General features: G+C 37.7%; 2 protein-coding genes, 1 non-coding gene and 1 pseudogene across 3 annotated transcripts; 2 read left to right on the plus strand and 2 right to left on the minus strand.

Annotated features, from left to right (window-relative positions):
* Positions 1–1,778: 1,778 nt before the first annotated feature.
* LOC114732467 (sphingolipid delta(4)-desaturase DES1-like) lies at positions 1,779–4,335 on the plus strand. The gene is made up of 2 exons (XM_028919748.1): positions 1,779–1,979; positions 3,324–4,335. Exons 1-2 carry the CDS (start codon positions 1,812–1,814, stop codon positions 4,140–4,142), a joined length of 987 nt encoding a protein of 328 aa, XP_028775581.1. The 5' UTR covers positions 1,779–1,811; the 3' UTR covers positions 4,143–4,335.
* A 7,518-nt stretch (positions 4,336–11,853) lies between these two features.
* On the plus strand, positions 11,854–11,926 carry TRNAV-UAC (transfer RNA valine (anticodon UAC)). The gene has a single exon. It is a non-coding gene; the product is annotated as a tRNA-Val (tRNA).
* Positions 11,927–12,550: 624 nt separating this feature from the next.
* Positions 12,551–14,752, minus strand: LOC114732468 (pentatricopeptide repeat-containing protein At1g02370, mitochondrial-like; annotated as a pseudogene).
* A 3,090-nt stretch (positions 14,753–17,842) lies between these two features.
* LOC114732447 (pentatricopeptide repeat-containing protein At1g02370, mitochondrial) lies at positions 17,843–20,182 on the minus strand. The gene is made up of 2 exons (XM_028919728.1): positions 19,858–20,182; positions 17,843–19,443 (listed from the first exon to the last, which is right to left on the minus strand). The coding sequence occupies exons 1-2, from the start codon at positions 20,128–20,130 to the stop codon at positions 18,265–18,267; spliced, it is 1,452 nt and encodes a 483-aa protein (XP_028775561.1). The 5' UTR covers positions 20,131–20,182; the 3' UTR covers positions 17,843–18,264.
* Between the last annotated feature and the right edge of the window lie 1,398 nt (positions 20,183–21,580).

Genomic DNA, 21,580 nt, shown 5'->3' on the forward strand with positions numbered 1-21,580 from the left:
AGATAATTTACTTGATTAGTGGGCCTTTTTTTTTGTTGCTTTTTTTGTTCCAAAGAGCATAACAGTAGCCTGTACAACATAATGAAAGTCTAAACAAAAATCTAAATACTAATAATCTGTTTGAACTTTGAAGGCAGGCAAGATCCAAATGAAAATACAAATTGATGACAAATTTAAATTCAAACATAATAAAAATCTAACTGGATAACATATACATATCGTTGCCGGTCAAAAAAAAAAAAAAAAACATATACATATCGTTTACTTTAGATTATTTTAAATTGAAACGTAAGATTTATACAAGATAACATATAGAGATAATTTATTTTGGATTATGTTATATGCTTAATATTAATATATCGATAAAAATTTTAATATGAGAAACAGGGAGGCTGGTCAGAGAAAAAGGAAAATAGCGAGAAAGATTAAAAAAATAAAAAATATTTTTTTCCAATCATTTTTGGTTATTCAGTTATAACTGAAATATTTTAAAGCATGTGGAAGCAAACACCAATAACTGAAATAATAGAAAAAATTAACAAAAAAAAAAACCGAATTAACTGAACCGAAAAGACCGAAATAAGTTTGGTTCAGTTCGGTATTCGGTTCTGGTTCAGTTCTGCTCATCCTTTATAACTATTGGTGGGTTATTGGAGTTTCGGCATTAGTAACACGACAGGTGAGAACGGTTGACACTATTTTTTTAAATTTTACTTTTAAAATGAGGGGTCAAATTATAAAAATACCAACATTTTAATCTTTTTGGTTATGCGTATTGATTTGAAATTTTTGAAATTGGGGTGAACTTTTTTGGGATTTTGAATGTCAACATTTTATTAGAATTTTTCCTAATTTGTTTATAAACCATTCTTATTGCAATTATTGCCACGTCATCACACACACTAATCGCGTATTGGATATTTTGATTGGATCACGTGATATGATGCTTTGGCATGATGGAGTCGAATTCTAAGAGCCAGTTAGTTATTGCACAAAAATAAAAGCTACTACCTCCTGTCCTAATTATAAGAGCCAGTTAACTAATTTGAAGATATTAAAGAAGTAAGTTGAGTTAGTTATTTGTCCTAAATAATTGTTGTTTTTCCTAAAATATCTTTACTAATCAAGTGTATCGACTAGAAGTCTAGAACTATCATTGTTAAGATGGTTACTTTGGAAAAAAATATAAATACAAGAGACAAAATAGATTGGAGTCTTGTATTTAGAACCAAAATAAAAATCAAATAGAGTCTTATATTAAGGATTGGAGATAGTATTACCAAATACCATACTAAATATAAGTACCGTGAATGTTATACAATAACAATTCATGCTAAAAAATTTGGGGTCTATTCTGATCTTTTTTCCCAATATGAAAAATTCTCATTCTAAAATAGTGCCCGTAATTGTGATTCAAATTTATTTTCTTTTTTTAAAACAAAAAAATTTGGATAAATAGCCACACAACGCAAGTGGCTTGGCTTTAATTTTAAATTAAATCGCATCAAATTGGCCATTCATCAGATTCTGAAAAAAGTAAAAAAACATCCAAAAAAAGAAGAGTCACGCCATAGCACTGCCACCACACGTCCACACCAACGCCGTTTGGGAGTGCGTGTGAGTGAGCTGTTGATGAACGTGAAGGAGCAATTTTAAACGCAGAGGAGGAGAAAGGAGGGAGATTAGAAGGTGACCTTAGAATCTAAATTTGGATTTCTTGTTTTGTTTTTCCCCCCCTTTTTTTGTGTGTTTATTCTTTTAAGGGAGAGAAGAGAAAGGGGGCGGAGCAGAGAAGGCTAAGAGTGGTGCACATGGGGAGAGGGCAACGAAGAGAGGAGGGAGAAGAAGGGGTCGTCATGTCCACCGACTTCTTCTGGTCCTACACCGACGAGCCCCATGCATCGCGGCGGCGGGAGATCCTCTCTAAGTACCCTCAGATCAAGGAGCTATTTGGTCCAGATCACTGGGCTTTCCACAAGGTTTGTTTCTGTTAATTTATGCGTTTTTTAATGTCTGGTGTGGATTCGATTCTGCTGGGTATGTCTTTAGTTAGAGATTTGGTGACAATGCGGAAGTTTTAGATAATCTGATTTGAGTGGTTTGTGGTTATATTTCAAATGTGGGTCCGTGTGGATTGTTGGTGTGCTGGAAATTGTGTTTTCTGGCTTTGATTCGAATTTTGGGCATGGATTCTGATGTCATTTTTATCCATTATGTTCATTCCTTTTTTGTGGGATTTCTTGATTTATTCGATGGATCATGAGAGCTTAGTGAGGTTTCTCTTACTGGATAAATGGATTTCTTTTCCCTATTAAAAGCAAGCCGGCTGAGATTTAGCTTTCCTATCTGCTTTCTTTTTATGGTTTTTTGTGGTTGCTATTCTTTTATCTATCTTTTCCTTGTTACCTTGCATTGAGTTGGTGTTTTCTTTCCACACCCCCCCCCCCGGGGGGGGGGGGGTGCGGGGGAAGGCGCCAGGAGAGCTGGTGTTTTCCGATATCTCATTCAGATTGGGACTTTCTGTTTGCTGTCAAAAATCAATGTATACGTTTCTAGATTATTTGGGATTTGAAATGGATTGCTTTTTATCTTGTTGAAATCTTGCTTGTTGGACTGGGTCCCTGTTCTTTGTTCTCGAGTTTCGTGTTCAGCGTTTCTGCACATTTTGTTTATCCCAGAGCCTTTTCTTGGGTTTTTAAATTGCCTTTGTTGCAAAGATGTCTTTACAGTTCTTTTGTGCTGTCTAACTCAACTTGTCGTTCGTTGAGTCGGTGAAAGAAAGAGAGAGGGGCTGATTTGTTTAGTATTTCATTTTATTCCTTGATCAACAATTCATGGATAAACTCGTGTTAAAAGGAGAAGTCAGGCCTGTCTATTTTTCTATTCCATTTTATTTCTTGACCAACAATTGATGTATAACCTTGCGTTGGAAGTGAGGCATTGATAGGGCTACAATAAATCTTCCCTATTCTCCTCGAACATCTCTCTAGAAATTTCAAGTTGCATAACTGTCAAAATAGTAACTGCCAAGTTTGAGTACTATTGAAGTCATGGTTTCTTTAAACTGGCACTTTCTGTTGTGGCCAAAAGTAGTTCACAGAGTTCCCAAGGGATGCTGGCATGATCTATTATGCTCTTATACTACGAGATTGCTTCAAATATATGACATGATGGTTAAATATTGGTACATCATATCAAGAGAATGATCTGATACGTAATTTATTTGGATGGATAGCCTTTTAGCCTTAAATAAACCTTTTAACTATTGTAGTTATTATCACACCGAGAACATTTTTTATGTGTTTGCAATTGTGGTTTTGCAGATTACAGTGGTAGTTTTGCTTCAGCTTGGTACTGCTGCCTTACTACAAAATGCTGGCTGGCTGAAGATACTTCTGATATCCTACTTTTTTGGTTCATTTCTCAACCACAATCTCTTCTTGGCCATCCATGAGCTCAGCCACAATCTTGCCTTCTCAACTCCAGTGTACAACCGGTGGCTGGGGATTTTCGCTAACCTCCCTATTGGCGTACCGATGTCTGTGACTTTCCAAAAGTATCACTTGGAGCACCATAGATTTCAAGGAGTAGACGGCATTGATATGGATGTCCCTAGCCTCACTGAAGGACGTGTTGTGACCAATATTTATGCAAAAACCATATGGGTTTTTTTACAGCTCTTCTTTTATGCCCTTCGTCCTCTGTTTCTTAAACCGAAACCTCCTGGTTGCTGGGAGTTCATCAACTTCGCTGTTCAGATAGCCCTTGACGTCTCCATGGTTCATTATTTTGGCTGGAAATCATTTGCCTATCTTATTCTCTCTACATTTGTTGGTGGCGGGATGCATCCAATGGCTGGTCACTTCATTTCTGAGCATTATGTCTTCAAACCGGACCAAGAGACATATTCATACTATGGTCCTCTGAATTTTCTCACCTGGCATGTGGGCTATCACAACGAGCACCATGATTTTCCAAGGATTCCCGGGAGCAAGCTTCATAAGGTGAAGGAGATAGCTCCAGAGTATTATGAGGGCTTAGCATCATATAAATCTTGGAGCCAGGTCATTTACATGTACATTATGGACAGATCAGTTGGACCTTTTAGCCGAATGAAGAGAAAACTTCAGAAGGCTGAATAGGTGCTCCTCCCATTCACATTGTTTTTTTTTTTTTTTGGGAAGGTTTTACTTTTTGTATCCCCTTCTTTTCTTTCTCCCTTGAATTTTTCTATGTAGACACTATATTTTGATGGTGTGATAATTATATATGTAATATTTTGAAGCCATCAGGCTGTGCTGTTATTTTTCAGCCTAATAGCAAGTCATTATTTTTTATGCATTCCTCAATTCTTACCTGTTTTGAATTTCAGTTTATTCCGAGTTCTATCTCTCAAGATCTTCTTTTAACGTACGTTCTCAATGGGTATAACGTAACAGTTTTGATTTTGTAGCTTTTTGCCCCCCACTATTATCATGCCGACCAGATTCCTGTTCGTTGATACTCAACATTAATCTTGTATAATGTCTTAATCACCCCAAACCTAAACCAGTTAAGTCTCCGTGCATTACGTGAATTAGAGGAATAAATCTTACTATTGATAATTTGAAGGAAACATTAATTCCTTCCGACTTAAACCATGAATCAGCATACACATGATTAAAATTGCCACATGAGCTAAAAGAGGGGAAAAAGGGGGAAAGCCATGTAAAAGATGGTTATGAGGATGAAAAATAGCCTCCAATTCTTACCATAAAATCATTAAAAAACTTTTAATAGTTATAAACTTGTAATGACATAATAAACATTCCAAAATTTATATGCACACGCAGAATTTAGTTACAGAGAGCAATTTTGTGTGGGCTACTTTTTGTGTTAATATTATGCACTGTGTGCAAATGGCAACCATAAAAACCAATTGATGGTCTCTAAATGAAAGCATTAGGATATTTTTTGAGCAGACTGATCAATAACATCATGACGAGATGATTAAATGTATTCTCAAGAATCTTATTAAAAAGGATAATAAACATAGTTACACGTCTCTTTAAATTGCGGAGTTTAATTTATTAATTTATTATTTTTTCTTAGAATAAGTGAAGATAAAATATGAAGACAGACTAGAATACCATTCATAATTTAACTTGTTCAGCCTTTTCTATATCAGATTGACCCGCTGTTTCTCCAACAACTTGAGCAACTAAGAGGAATGCTTCAAAAGTAAGTGACACACTTTGGATTCCTTCATACCAGTTTTCTGAAGCACCACTCGCAGAAATCAGAATCCACTTGTTTTTTGCCACTAAGTATAGAGACAATACACAGCCTATTTAGTAAGAGAATACTTGTTGTTATTGATTAAAGTAGATTTAGCTAAATTAACCATCTAATGCTTTTTTTTTTTTTTGTTACAAACGTGGCCCAAGGCCCAAAAACAAACTAACTTCCTCCTACTCTAGTTCCAGCTTCGACCACATCGTCCAGTTTACTTTCACTTTCAAACAAGTTTCGTACTTTCAACGGTGGCTGCAACCACATCTCTAAGTCTTCTTCCAAGTCGCGACTCATCTTCGCTAGCAGATCAGCACAGCCATTAGCGGCCCTCGGGATCGATCTCACCTTTACCTCCCACTTTCTGTTCATTAGCAGATCTGTAATTTGTCTCATAAGAGTGCTCTGAAAGGTTCCTTGTTTCTCCTTGCCTTTCAACTTTCTGGCCAGGATTTCAGAATCCGTTTCTATCTCCACTTTCCTGAAACCCATGCGCCAAACCATGTCAAGTCCTTCCTTAATCCCCCACATTTCTGCTTCTAGCACACTGCAAAAACCCACCTTCCTTGCGAAGCCCCCAATCCATCGCCCTTGGTCATCCCGTAACACTCCTCCACACCCTGCTTCCCCAGGGTCTCCGCTACATGAGCCATCGGTATTTAACTTGACCCACCCATTTTTTGGCCGTTGCCACATTTTTGACCCTGCTTCCTTGGTTTGCAGGTGGGTGCTCATTACTCCCTTCGCCTTTGCACATTCATGAGCAAAGCTTCGACATCTTCGGACTAGATTCCACACATCACACGACTTTCCTCGGAAGATTTTCTCATTCCTCTGCTTCCATAGGATCCAGCATGTGATTCCAAAGGTCATAGCCCAAGGTATACTTCCTTCTCCCTTCTTCTCTGCGAGGTTGGAATTGAGCCAACTAGTGAGCGTCTCTTGGTAAAAATCCGTTCGTTTGGATCCACATATCATATTCCAAACTTGTCTGGCCTGGGTACAGTTACGCAAGACATGCAATGTTGTCTCGAGTTTACCACACACCTCACAGGTTCCCTTTGCTCCCCATCTTTCGCACCTTAGGGCATTCGTATGTAGCCGATCGTGGGCCGCAAGCCATAGAAAATGGCGGATTCGTTCAGGGCCCTTCCACCTCCAAATCCTCTTCCATATCTCTTCCTGTGCTCCATTCTTCTCTCCCCTTATTGCGTTATAGCCCGCTTTAACTGTATATTCACCCTCCTTTCCTCCCTTCCACAATAGTCGGTCTTGGCCTTCTTTTGATGGAGGCAAGATCGCTCTAATCAATCCGTAGGCTTCCTCTTTTAGGACACTGTGAATTTTATCCCACTTCCATGACCCTTCTTCCTCCACGACATCTGCAACCTTCCATTTCTTTGCATCATTTGGTATCCCTTGCTTTAGAAAGTTTTTTAACAGCACACCTTCTCGTACCCATTCCTCTTCCGAGAAGGATGTTGATTTTCCATTGACAATACCTTTCCAAGAAAATTTGTTTGTGTAGTCCCAAAGTAGGCCTATATCCTTCCATAACAAGGAAGCGTTCTTTGGAACCTTAAGGATTGAAGAGAGCTCATTGCCTTTGTTGTATTTGTGCTTCAAGACATCACACCATATTCCTCTTTCCCCGCATCTCAGCTTCCAAGCTAGCTTTAATAGACATGCTTCATTCATGTCCCTTAGACTTAAGACTCCCAATCCTCCATTCATCCTTGGCCTTTGCACTTGCTCCCAGCTTACTAGGTGCATTTTCTGCCTATCAGGATCATGTCCCCAAATGAAGCTGCGCTGGTGTTTTTCCACTTCGTCTAGCAGCCCCTTTGGGAGTAATGTGCACATCATAGGGTAGATTGGGATAGCACCTATAACTGATTTAGCCAACGTAACCCGCCCTGCCATACTGAGACAGTTTATTTTCCAGCCAGCTAGCCTCTTCTTTACCTTTTCTAGGATGTAGTTAAAATTCCTTCGTCTTTCCTTCCCATAATGTAATGGTATGCCCAAATATCTGCCCAGGTCCTCTGTCTTCCTGAATCCAGATATCTCGGTTAGTTTGCTCCTCAATTCGACCCCTACATTCCTTGAGAACAATATTGCTGATTTTCCTTTATTCACCTTCTGCCCTGTTAGTGCGCAGAATTCCTCTAAACAGCTTATAGTATTGCACATTTGATCCTCGGAAGCTTTCCCAAATAACAATAAATCATCAGCAAACATTAGATGCGTTACTATAGGTCCTCTCCTTCCTACTTTAATTGATCTCCATTTACCAGCCCTACTCGCTTCCTGTATTATGTGTGTTAATTTTTCCATAACTAGCACAAACAAATAAGGGGATAGGGGGTCCCCTTGGCGCAAGCCCCTTGAGGGTTTGAATCTATCCGTTTTGACACCATTCCAGAGAACCTGAGTCGTGACAGTGGTTACACATTTCATTAACAGCTTCCTAAGTTCTTCATCCAAACCTACTTCTATGAGAATCTCTTCTAGGCAACTCCATCTCACCCTATCATAAGCCTTCTCAAGGTCAATCTTAATTGCAAAGAAGCCCTTCCTTCCTTTCATCTGTCTCATCGAGTGTATTAATTCTTGGGCAACCACTATATTATCCTGTATCTGTCTGCCCGGTACGAAGCTGGCTTGATTAGGGGCTACTACCTTCCTCATTAGTCCTTTCAGTCTGTTAACAAGGATCTTTGGAATACACTTATAAATAACATTACAGAGCGCTATAGGCCTCATCTGCCTTAGAGTTTCAGGTCTGTCTATTTTTGGTACCATCACAAGCAGTGTACCATTACTCTCCTCTAGCTCTACTCCTCCTCTCCAGGCCTTTTGTATAAATTCAAAGACTTCCTCCTGCACTGTGTCCCACATTCTTTGGAAGAAAATGGCGGGAAATCCGTCCTCCCCTGGAGCTTTGAAGGCCCCTATTGAGAAGATGGCATTCTTGACTTCCTCTAACGAAACTTCTCTTCCCATGCCAATCAGATCTGACTGATCAATTCTTGGAAAGCCCACCTCTGTCCTCCTCCAAACACTACTCAAGTTTTCCTCCATAAATAGGTCAATAAAATAGTCCCTTGCCATGTTTTGTAGTTTAACTTGGTCATCAATCCATTGCCCCTCATCATTTTTGAGCATGGCTACCTTATTTCTCCTCCTACGGGTCAGAGTTTTTAGGTGGTAGTATTTTGTATTACGATCACCATCGTTAATCCACTTTCCTCTGGATTTATGAAACCAAAGGATTTCCTCCTGCTTCAACACTTCCTCTAGTTCCCCTTGTAGCTGGTCCTCCAACTTCGAAAGGAATCTCGCTGCTCTGCCTTCTTTACTGATCTTACGCTGAATTCCCCCAATTCTCGCCAGCAATCTATTTTTCTTCCAGCTTATGTGCTTGAAAACTTCCTTATTCCATTCGACCAAACTTGGTTTTAGTAATTCTAAACTCCCTCTAACTCCTTCCTTTTTCCTCCAGTTTTCCTCCATAAATTTCCCAAAGTCCTCATGTAAAAGCCACGCTGCTTCGAATCTGAAGGGGCGTTCCCCCAATCTACACTCATTATCATCCAAACATAACAGAATGGGGCAATGGTCTGAACATTTCAATCTAACTAGATTCTTCAAGACAGCCTCAGGGAATCTAGTTCTCCAGTCTATGTTGCAGAGGGCTCTATCTAGCCTTTCATAGATTCTTGCAAACCCAGGTATCAACGGCCCCTTCCAAGTAAACCGACTACCCCAAGTCTCCACCTCCAACAGGTTGCAAGCATCAATATTATCATTAAAGATGGTACATCTTTTCTCATTCCTTGGTGCTCCCCCTTGTTTCTCTGAATCCATCCTTATATCATTTAGATCTCCTATGACTATCCACGCCCCTTCTGTTTCTTTACTCAAGCGCGCCATATGCTCCCAAAACACTTGTTTCTCCCTGCATCTTGGAGTAACATAGGCAACTGTCAACTTCCAAGCTTCTTCCCCTCCGTAGCTAACTGACAGATGGACAAATTGTTCATTTAGTTCTAACAGCTCCAAATGAGCCTTGTCCTCCCTCCAACCTATCCATATTCCTCCAGAGAAACCCAAACCTGGGCTAATCAACCACTTCCCATAGCCTAATCTTCGAAAAAGGCCCCTCTGCTCTGTCATGGTGAATTCTAGTTTCCAGCAAACCTAAATATCTGGCCTGTTATTATCGCAAGCCAGTTTCAGTCCTCTTCTAAGTCTTCACTCCCAGCTCCTCTACAGTTCCACACCATAATTCTTTTCTGCATTGTACTCATCATCAGACACTTATCAATGATTAATCTAGACTCATAAGCCCCAAGTCAGCTTCGCCAGGATTTCCCTCCTTCTCTATCCTTCCTGGTGGCTCATCCTCTCTTCCACCACATGGATCTGGCGGCCTTCCTTCAAACTTGCCCCTTTCCGCTGCCAATTCTCTTGCCACCTCTGGGGTTTCGTAAACAATGCTTTGGTCCAGTTCTTCTGTGCGACCCCTAATGACTCCTCTAGCTTCCACCAAGGCCAAAGCACTCTCCCCATTCACTTGTCGCCATTCCTCTCCCTGTTGTCTTTCTCTTCCTAGCCTCCTCACAGCATGTCGTGTTACAAGTGTCCCTGGAATTGCCTCCTTGCTACTCAAGTCATGCTCCTGATCTATCATCATTGTAGTTTCTGTGTTGCTTCTTTTTTTCTTGTACCATTGCTTTTCTGGTATTGGATCCCTTACTGGTGCGTTTTTTGTGTTCTCCTCACCTCCCATAACCTCCTCTTCACCTAAATGGGCAAATCTGGATCCCATACCACTCACACCAATATGCTCCTTTTGCACAGTTTGGAATCCTCTCCTTTGCCTCCTTGGTTTTCGAGCTGTGGTCCAGCTTCCGTATAGCTTCCGTTCTTTCTCTGCCTCCATATCTTCCCTCTTCCCTTCATCTTGCCCTTTTCCCCCAGGACACTCTTTCTCCAAGTGGCCATATCTCCCACAATTGAAACATAGGAGATGCAATCCCTCATAGGTCACGGGCCTCTCTACATTGTTAATAATATACGCTGGCAGAAGAGGCTCTTTCAAGTTGACCATGACTCCTACCCTTGCATATCCTCCTCTAGCTAGCGTCGCCGTAGATAGATCAACCTTCATTGTTCGTCCTATCTCATTACCCATTGCCTCAAGGATATCTTCCTCATAGTATTCCAGAGGTAGATCCGGGAACCTGACCCACACCAGTACTTCTTCAATCGCCTCCGATAAGGGGTCAAAGTTTGGCTTCCACTGCCTCACAGTCAAATAGGAATCGGAAATCATCCACGGTCCTCCCAGAACTGCAATTTCGTAATCATCTATTGCAGTAAATTGGACTACATAGAAATCGTTCGATAGATCAATAACTGATACTGAACCTTTCTTAGCCCACATTTTCTGAATTCTCTATTCCATTATTCGGTTACTCATTCTTGTCCCAAGGAGCTTAACAATCAGACTGAGCTGAAAAGGCTTCCTGATCTGCTGTAGGGCTCTTTCAGTCAGGACAAACTCTGGTATGTTAATCGTTCCTCTCTTGTGCTTCAATACCTTGATTTCCGATCTTAGCGATTCAAGCTTCGGCACCTCATCTTGCTCCCGATTTCCTTCCAATCTTCCCTTCAGCATCTCACTATAAGAACTTCCTGCTATATTCTCCCTGACCTCCGCATCATTCCCTTTAATCTTCTTTTTGCTCCGTTGGAGCAAATCTGCTTCTTCCGCCGTTTGTCGGCCAGAATCTCTCAAAGGAGGAAACGCCGCCGCTGAAGTCAAGGAGAGGCTCATGCTGGCGTTAACCATCTAATGCTTTTGAGTAGGAGGAGTCCAAGTGTAGAGGTTGTTGAACACCAATGACAAAATCAACACAAATGTTGAATGCTAATGTCACCTTTTGTCACAATAAAAATTGAGTAGAATGTCATTTGTTATTGTACTCTCCAATTAAATAAGAAAAACCATCACGTACATTATTTGATTTAGGGACTGTCAATTTAGAAGTTTATAATTAAATTGAAAGATTAGCAATTAGAGAATGGTAACCTAATTTATTATGAATGAATGAAGAAAATAATTTTGGAAGCAATTCTAATTTATGATAATTCACTATTGACAATTATTTGCAAAATCTTGTTTTGTGGTCATTTTGTCGTATTCATTCGCAATCGTTCGGTTCAATTTGTAAATATGACACTCACATATTAACAATTAACCCAAAATTTGATCACCGCATAACTAAGCTATATGGTTAATTTAAAAATGAATTGAAATATCCCCCGGACATCTTTATGACCAAGTAACAAGAAGAATTTGAATTCATCTGACTCATGCTTAGCTATCTGAAATAGGCGGGGGAAGAACAAAATGTAAAAGCCAAAAAAATAAGTAGGTGAACCACGCTGGATGTTGCTGTGGCGTAGTGGTTATCACGTCAGTCTTACATACTGGAGGTCCCCAGTTTTGGGAAAATTGAAATTATCTTAGTTAACTAATGAAAAAATTAGCCGGGAAACCAGGTCGTCGAGGTTGCTGTGGTGTAGTGGTTATCACGTCAGTCTTACACACTGAAGGTCCCCAGTTCGATCCTGGGCAGCAACACAATGGAATTATTATTTTATTTTTTAATTATCTTTTTTAATAAATTGAAATTAGTCTCAACTCTCAACTCATAGTGTGCCTTGCCGTGGGCCTAGAGGTTGCTGCGGTTTTATTATTTGAGTATTCAACGAATAAATTTACTACTTACCATACGTATTTAACCATAAATGTATGATGAATGAGAAAAAAAGATGTAAACTCGTGCATATTATATGCAATTCCGTCACTTTACATCTCTGTAAGCTTTCCATTTCATCAACCATATCTCATTTTGCATTCATATTTCTATGACATTTTTCATTTCTCCCCTCTCAGATCACCCCCCCATTTGTCTTTACTTCTCCACAGAGATGTGATTGCAAACAATTGGATCCTCCCAGTATAGACTTGAAAGATCCAAATTTGGAAATTTCTCTAACAAAACCTCTCTTTTATCAATATTAATATTATCCAAAACTTCAGATGTCATTTTGTTTTAATCAAGATTTCGAGTTATCACAATTTAAAATTTTCTTTTCTAAACAACACATGCATCTTTCATCTTTCGGCTTGTCCTGCAGACGCGTTTTTCTTATCTACTATGCAAGTCTCACCAAGACATTGAAATTTTCAAGAATATTTTACACAATAAAAACCAAATGAAGTAGAGCCAAAATACATAAGATGACACTTCTACTCAGAGTGAACATCTGCTGAAAAATCCACTTGTAGGCAATGGTCATCAAAATTGTGATTCTTGAAAATCTGGCGAAGCTTCTCAGCCCCATCAATTTTCTTTTCTTCGTAGAAGTTCAAAATGCAAGGATAACTTCCAGTGAAGGACTCCATCCATCATAGTCCTTGGCTTCTGAAAGAGCTGCCTCTAGGTGATGCACTGCAAGCTCTTCCTTACGTTTTCCCCAAGTAGAAGAGTATGAAGGTTTCATGAGTCTTCGCGAAAGGTCCTTTGCCCTCCCTCCTTTTGATGGCCTCTTCAAACACCGATAAGGCTTCTTCACATAGGTCCTGGCTCAAGTAGGCACTTATAACAGCACCCACTAATCTCATATCATAAGAGATACAATTTGATTTCCACTCCTCAAAGCACTTTGCTAAACCTTCAATATCATTAAGCCTGCGAAGGGATTGAAGCATTGTAAGATAGCTCATGTCAGTCACTGAAGGACAGATTTGAGGTAATTCCATACCCTGTAAACTTCACCTTGATTACCAGTCCCTGCATAAAGACTTAGTAGGTAATGGTAAGCTTCACGCTCTTGCGGTCTTGCTAGCTTTTCTAACATCTTAAGCGCAGATTCAGCTTTCTCAAAAAGTTTAGCCTTTACATAGATAGCAGCAAGGTTGCTATGAGTCAGCCAGTTGATTTTGTCTGCATCTCTTCCTTTTTCATCTCCTCAAAGACTCTTTCTGCTCCTTCAATATCATTTAAGGAGGCATAGCTATTCATCCAGATATGATATGTAGGAGCAGTCATTGATATTTTTCCTCTGCTTCATATTATCTATCAATGGAGGCACCTTCTCAGGTTTGCCCAGTCGCATATATAACCGCATGAGATCACTGAAGGGCAGATCGCTGGTGAGAAACTGAGTTCATTCATATTTTCAAAAAGAGCCAGTGCCTTGTCTTCCATTAAGCCCCTACAATAGCAATTCAAAAGAGTTCCATATACAAAATTGTTCTTAGCTCGAAGAGGAAGACCATTAAAATAGCTCTCAGCAGCTGCCACCCCTTTAGTTGAGGACACTAGATCTAAATGCAGTGCAAAGTCTGTTGCGGAGAAGGCCGTTCCCCTAACTTTTAACCATTCCATTATCTGCATTGAAAGAACTCATCAAAGATTCATTGTCTTCAGACAACACGTACACAACAATCAGCTCAGAGAAAGGGGTACTAATAACTTACTCCCTCCGATCCTCCATATAATTAACATTCTCTTATGTAAAGTTGGTCCTGTATATAACAGTAACACTTTATCTGAAAATTTCAATTTTACCCCAGTTGATTACATGTATTTCTCATTTATTTTTGCAGCCATCTCTTTTTCCACTCATTCTCTTTCTCACTCATAATTTTCATAAATAAAGTATACATCTCTTGCACATAAGATCCAGGAGGATTTTTTCAACGCCGGTTAGTTATGCTTCCATGAGATCTCCTTTACAATGATCAAAATTACTAACTTCCGTTATTCATTCAATGAGTCATTTACCGTTAAGTTTCGGGCGTTCATATCCCCAGCATCAATGCAAAATTTAATTACCACCCGATTCTACTAGAAAAAAAAACGAATTAAGTTAGTTATTTATAACAAGTATTTGTAATTCTTATCTTTCTTAAAATATCTTTAATAATGACCACATTGTACCTTATATTTCATAAAAGTCAAACGAGTAGTATTTTAAATGTCAAGCATGGTCGCCACCAACACCCCACTTCAAACCTCCCGTGAAAAACTCCTGAGGCAATCACAGATCAACACAGCTAAACATTCGCAGAGGGAACTCAGAGAGATGAGGGGGGAAAAAAAAAAAGCAGAAGCAGAGAGCCAGAAACCTCGAGTGCATTTCGATAATGACGATACTTTCGGAGCTCCCTTACGCAACGTTGGAGTTCGTCTTTCCTGAGGACGTGGCCTTCAAGAATATACTGATCTAACGTCTGCGAAACGGTCCTTCCAGTCATATTCACGGCCGACAACTTTCGATAAAGCCTAACATCATTTGCCGAACGCTTGGCCTCCGGTTGCCCCAGCCTCGTCGCCGCCGTACACAACTGCCGGAGTATCCTCCCTCCTCCGCCGGAAATCAAACGGCCACAATTCATCTTCATCAGATTTAATTAGGGTTTATGGCAGCTGTACGACAACCAAGACCCCTCAGCTTGTATCCACTGTGCGCAGATTAGCGAGAAGCGGAACAACACACTCGTTTTCTTCGGTTTTTTTGGACATTCACATTTTTTGGCACAAAAATAATTTTTTAATTTCACAAAAAATAAATTTATAAATATTAAATTGGAATTTGTAAATTTTGACAAATTAATTACACGCCTTTCCTCTCATGCCTATCACGCTCTCTCTCCTTCCTTCTAATAGTCCACCACTACAGACCTTGTCTGCCATTGTTAACAGGCAACCTGAGTAGATCGTGAAAACTCTGTCCTCCATACATTTCGTTGGAGAAGCAGGTGCAGTAGCAGAAAGAGCCATTGAGTGGAGAAATGTGCTGAAAATTGACAGAGATGGGGAAGTCTCCGGGAGTTGCTGTGAGAAACTGAGGAGGAAAGGAACCAAATGCGAAAATCTCAGGCACCTTAAGGAAGAACTCAAATAACAAGCTCCAGTGAAGTCGTTTGAAGAGAGATATGCTGGATTAATTTTGATCGTTAACTTGTAATTTGAATATATATAATATAACCTTTGTCATATGCCTTTTAGTTTTTGATAAATATTCTCACATTAGTTGTTAATTCTATTACATATATAGTAAATTATAAAAATCACTGTTATTATGTTTATTATGATATTCTTTAGATGTATTAGTATGCTAATTTGCCGACACACTTTGGCCTTTGTTTAATTTCCCCCTAGACTTGGTGGGAATTAACTATGTGAATAGTATGAAAATTGTTAAATGTTCAGAAATAAGTTACAAAAAGCTTTATTGAAATAGTTACTTACATCAGGTAAATTGTCATTTTGGCGCTTGTTTGGTAAAATACTATGCAAATGACTAAAAATAGTTTGTAAAAATTACTCCTCCGGTCCTAATTATAAGACCCAATTGACTTATTTTAGGAGATTAAGGAAGTAAGTTAAGTTGGTTATTTATAATAAATAAGTGTTGTCATTCCTAAAATATCCTTGCTAATTAAGTATATTGGCTAAAACTATCATTATTAGAAGGATTATCTTGGAAAAAAATGCATAAATATAAGAGACAAAATGGATTGGGTCCTATAATTAGGACCAAATAAAAAGTCAAATTGGGTCTTATAATAAGGATCGGAGGAGTATTATGTATTTAGTAACTTTCATTACACAAGTTATTATTCCTATTACATGCTTAGTAAATTATTTACAAATAGACTAAAATTGGGTAAACTTGTTGCAAATTTCCTGATGGAAATAGTAACTTTTATTACACAAGTTGTTATTTCTATTACTTGTTTTGTAAAATAATATGTGAATTATTTAAAGCATGTTGCAAAAATCGTCATGCTACTAGTATAATTTTCATTATACAAGTTATTATTTTTGTTACATGTTTAGTAAAATTGTCTTCAAATGAATTATAATTGGATTGCAAATAAATAAGTTACAAATTCCCAAATGAAAATGATTACTTACATTATGTAAGTTGTCATTTTCATTGCTTGTTTTGTAAAATAATACACGAATGAATTAAAACAGGTTGTAAAAACTATTATGAAACTAGTAACTTTTATTATGCAAATTGAATGAATCCTTGGTTGAATAAAAGAAAGGGCATGAAGACAATTTGTCAAAATTTACAAATCTCAATTTAATATATATAGATCTATTTGTCCTTTGTGAAATCAGAATAACTTATTTGGGATTTTAGATTCAATAGGTATTTATATGGGATTTTTTTTAAATTTTTTTAGTTTCGTCCTGCTTTACCTCGTAAACCCCAAAAAAAAAAACACAAGAGCTCAATTAAGGTAAAAATAGTACTCCTACTCCATCTAAAATATATTATAGAAAAAATCTAAAAAAAAGAAGAAAACTTTTGAATTTCAAAATTTCAAATTCGTATTGTTCATTACACTTCAATAATAATTAACAACATTTCAAAAACAAATGATAACACATTTTTGTAGTCATTCTTAATTTAATATTTTGAAATTCTAGAGATTTTTTTTTGGGGTTTTTCTCTACATTATAAGAAGAAAACTATTGTAAAGTTTAAAAAAATTTAATCATTTAATTTTTGAACTCTTAACTTGATTCCGTATGTAGAGAAAATTATTATGTCATCACAAGAAAGAAATATAATTACAAAAAGTTTAATAATTATTTTTAAAATGTCAACTCTCATGCTATTTATTATACAAATATCACATCTTATCTATTATTCATTTATTCTTATTTATAAGGTATTTTTAGTATATTTCACACAGAAAAAAATCCTTAAACCTCAGTTTTTACAGATTTCAAGGCACAACTGCAGTTCTAAACTGCAATCCAAACATGCCCTAAATTTAATACATACTTTATGTATTTAACCATAAATGTATAATGAATTGAAAAAAAAGAAGTAAACTTGTGCATAGATTTCTATAAAACTCTGTCACTTTACATAATACGTATTGCTGCAGAGTGCAGGGGACTAGCTAGATGCAAGTCAGAGACACAATAGAATTATGTTCAGCACTTCAGCATACGATTTTTGCTTTGTAAGCTTTACATTTCATCAACCATATCTAATTTTGCATTCATATTTCCATGACATTTTTCATTTCTCCCAGATCATGCTCCATTTGTCTTTACTTCTCTCACAGATTTGATCGCTAACAATTGGATCCTCCCAGTATAGATCTTGGAAGATCCAAATTTGTAAATTTCACATTTTTATCATTATTACTCTACCATCATACAAAATTGCAAATCTCACTTTGTTTTAATAAAGATTTCAAGTGATCACAATTTAAAATTTTCTTTTCTACACAACACATGCATCTTTTGGTTTGTCTTATATAGAGATTTTCCTTATTTCCTACATAAGTCTCAGGGAGACATCAAGGAAGTGTTTGGTAACTTTCAAAAATATTTCTCAGAATTTTCACAAAACGAGACAAATTTCTCCATATATTTATTTCGTAAACCGTAAAAACACTTTTAAAACTATGATTTGGTTTCTATCCAAATACCCTCTAAAACAAAAGGTCATATATTAAAAATGGTCAAGCATTGCAACAAGAATACGAGCCTTGAAATTTTCAAGATTAATTTACACAATCAAAAACAAATGAAAATCAACGTTGAGCCTTCAGTTTTCCCTTTCTTTTTTAAACAAAAAAACACATTCAGAAGGCTTGTACTTAAAATCATTAGCCAAGCTTCATCTCATCTTTGCTACTCGAACTATCTCCAGCGGTGCCTTCAGCTGATTTTTCGCACACTTCTTCGGCGGACCTTTTTTTTTTCTTTCCTAAATCAGAATTGAAGCATTGACTAATTCATCCGCATCATGATCGAGTTCGGCAATTCAGTCAATTTATTACTAGGTGAAGAAGTAGAGCCAAAACATGTGTGATGACACTTGTACACAGAGCGAACATCAGCTGGCAAGTCCACGAGTCCCGGGCTTATTTCAGCCTCTTCCTTCAATATTTGATGAGTTCCAGTCTCCCAGAGCTGATTTGTCAGCATTTGTATAATTTCTCAGGCAATGATCATCGAAATTGCAATTCTTGAAAATCTGGCGAAGCTTCTCAACCCCATCAATTTTCTTCTCTTCGTAAAACTTCAGAAATGCAAGGATAACTTCCAGTGAAGGACTCCATCCATCATAGTCCTTGGCTTCTGAAAGAGCTGCCTCTAGGTGATGCACTGCAAGTTCTTCCTTATGTTTCCCCAAGTAGAAGAGTATGAAGTTTTCATGAGTCTTCGTGAAAGGTCCTTTGGCCTCTCTCCTTTTGATGGCCTCTTCAAACACCGATAAGGCTTCTTCACATAGGTCCTGGCTCAAGTAGGCACTGATAACAGCACCCGCTAATCTCATATCATAAGAGATACAATTTGATTTCCACTCCTCAAAGCACTTTGCTAAACCTTCAATATCATTAAGCCTGCGAAGGGATTGAAGCATAGTAAGATAGCTCATGTTAGTCACTGGAGGGACAGATTTGAGGTAATTCCATACCCTGTAAACTTCACCTTGATTACCAATCCCTGCATAAAGACTTAGTAGGAAATGGTAAGCTTCACGCTCCTTCGGTCTTGCTATCTTTTCTACCATCTTAAGCGCAGATTCAGCTTTATCAAAATGTTTAGCCTTTACATAGATAGCAGCAAGGTTGCTATGAGTCAGCCAGTTGATTTTGTCTGCATCTTCCTTTTTCATCTCCTCAAAGACTCTTTCTGCTCCTTCAATATCATTTAAGGAGGCATAGCTATTCATCCAGATATGATATGCAGGAGCAGTCATTGAAATTTTCCTCTGCTTCATGGTATCTATCAGGGGAGGCACCTTCTCAGGTTTGCCCAGTCTCATATATAAACACATGAGATTACTGAAGGGTAGATCGCTAGTGACAAAATTGAGTTCATCCATATTTTCAAAAAGAGCCAGTGCCTTGTCCTCCAGTAAGCCTCTGCAATAGCAATTCAAAAGAGTTCCATACGTAAATCTGCTCTTAGATCGAGGAGGAAGACCACTGAAGTAGCTCTCAGCAGCTGCTACCCCTTTGGTTAAAGACAATAGATCTAAATATAGTGAAAAGTCTGTTGTAGAGAAGGTGATTCCCCTATATTCCATCCATTCCATTATCTGCATTGAAAGAGCACATCAAAGATTCATTATCTGCGGTTCCAAGATATACACAACAATCAACTCAGAGAAGGGGGTAATAATTTATCTTTCAACCGGCTTAGTTATGTCTCCATGAGATCTCATTTACAATGATCAAAATTACCTTCCCCCCCCCCCCCCCCGGTTATTCAGTCAATGAGAGTCATTTACTCTAAGCTTCGGGTTTTCATATCGCCAACGGAAACAGAGGGAGGGGGGGGGGGGCTCAGTTTAAATCTCAAACATGATCACTACCACTTTCACTTCAAACCTCTTGTGAAAAACTCAGAGGCAATGGTAGCATAGGTAATGACCGAACGAGACAGGTAAACATTCGCAGTGGGAACTCAGAGAGGTGAGGGGAAAAAAAAAAAAAAAAGCAGAAGCAGCAACCTCGAGTGCATGACGATATTTACGATACTTTCGAAGCTCTTTAACGCAACGTTGGAGTTCGTCTTTCCTGAGGACTTTGCCCTCCATAATACACTGGTTTAACGTCTGCGAAACGGTCCTTCCTGTCATATCCAGCGCCGACAACTTTCGATAAAGGCTAACTTTCTTTGCCGAACGCTCGGCCTCCGGTTCCGCTAGCTTCGTAGCCGCCGTACACATCTGCCGGAGCAGCCGCTCTCCGCCGGCAATCAAACGTCCACATTTTATCTTCATCGGATTTAGTTAGGGTTTATGATAGCCGTCCGAGAAACAAATTCCCCTCGCCCTCAGCTTGTCTAGTCTTTCTCTGAAGCAGAAGTGCGTTAGTCATCACCGAGTCATTGAAAAATTGAACACTTAAGTTTGTGCATTTAACATCTTGAATTATTTTTTCAGATATATTTAATATTTTAAATTATTTTATGGTGCATCCAGTATTTTAAAATATTTTTTAAGAGCCCCTAACACCTTAAAGTATTTTTTTGTCTTGGCGTTGGATGTACCAAAAAGATTTTTGGACGTTGGAGGTGCCTAAAAAAAAGTTTAAAATACTAGATGCACTAAAAAATATTTTACGGTACTGGACGCACCTAAAACAATAATTCAGAGTGCTAGATGCACCACAAAATATTTTAGGGTGTTGAATGCACCTGTAAAAATATTTCAGGGTGTTGGATACACCTTAACTCTTGAATAATAATTAAAAAAATTATTAGAGCTGATAATATGGATTGAGTTTATGGGCTCAACCTACCAACTCACCAAGAAGTGATAGGTTGGAGTGATAAAAATCAGGTTCAATTTAAAATAAATCTTTTGAGTTTGTAACTGTTAAAACTAAACTCGCAGCGAACTAACTTGCCAGCCCATTTTATTTTATTTAAAATTTTCCTCTCCCTTCAAATATAATTATGTTTACTTCTTTAGTATCTTATCCCATTTTTATTATTTAAAATTACCGTAATGTATATATCTTTCACTTTATATTATGAATTTTATCTGTGGTAAAGTTAGCTGAGCAAAGAGAAGGTGATTTTACTTTTCAAACTCAACCAAATAATTTCACATCTTCAGATTATGCTTCAAATCCTATCAATATTAAATGATGTCTTATGGTTGAACACTTAATAGTGATTGTGACACAGTATTTTTGTCATTGTTGATTTGTATTTGTTATATTTTAATTTGAAATATATGTCTAATCATTTAGGATGATGTATTGTATATGTTTAATATTTTAGAATGTTTGGAACTTTAGATTTCATGTTTTATTTGTAATAATTTCTATTTAGATGTTTTATTTTAAGTATTTAGGACTTGGAATATATTTTATTAAAAGAAAACAAAAAATAAAATAAAATAAGTGGTGATCCCTACTACCAGAAGTTGGTATTTTTAGGACCAGTTTGTCTGTATTATCAGCTTTACCCGCAGTCACATCGTCAACTTTAAATTACTGGAATATCAGGAACTACTTCTCTGATCCTATTTATAAGGCAGCGAGAAAAGATTTTTTTGGATCCTATTTATAAGTCATTTCATTAAATTTTTATCATGAATGTACTATATTGTCCTTTATTTATTATAGTGTAGATAATTATTTTTTTTGAAAGGTGTATATATTAAATAGGGATAAAGTTGGAAAGTTACTATATTTTAATGAAGAGTTAGTACAGTTTTAAAG

The sequence above is a fragment of the Neltuma alba genome, unplaced genomic scaffold (assembly GCF_004799145.2).
Source record: "Neltuma alba isolate B1F8T4 unplaced genomic scaffold, ASM479914v2 tig00012912_pilon, whole genome shotgun sequence".
NCBI lineage: Eukaryota > Viridiplantae > Streptophyta > Magnoliopsida > Fabales > Fabaceae > Neltuma > Neltuma alba.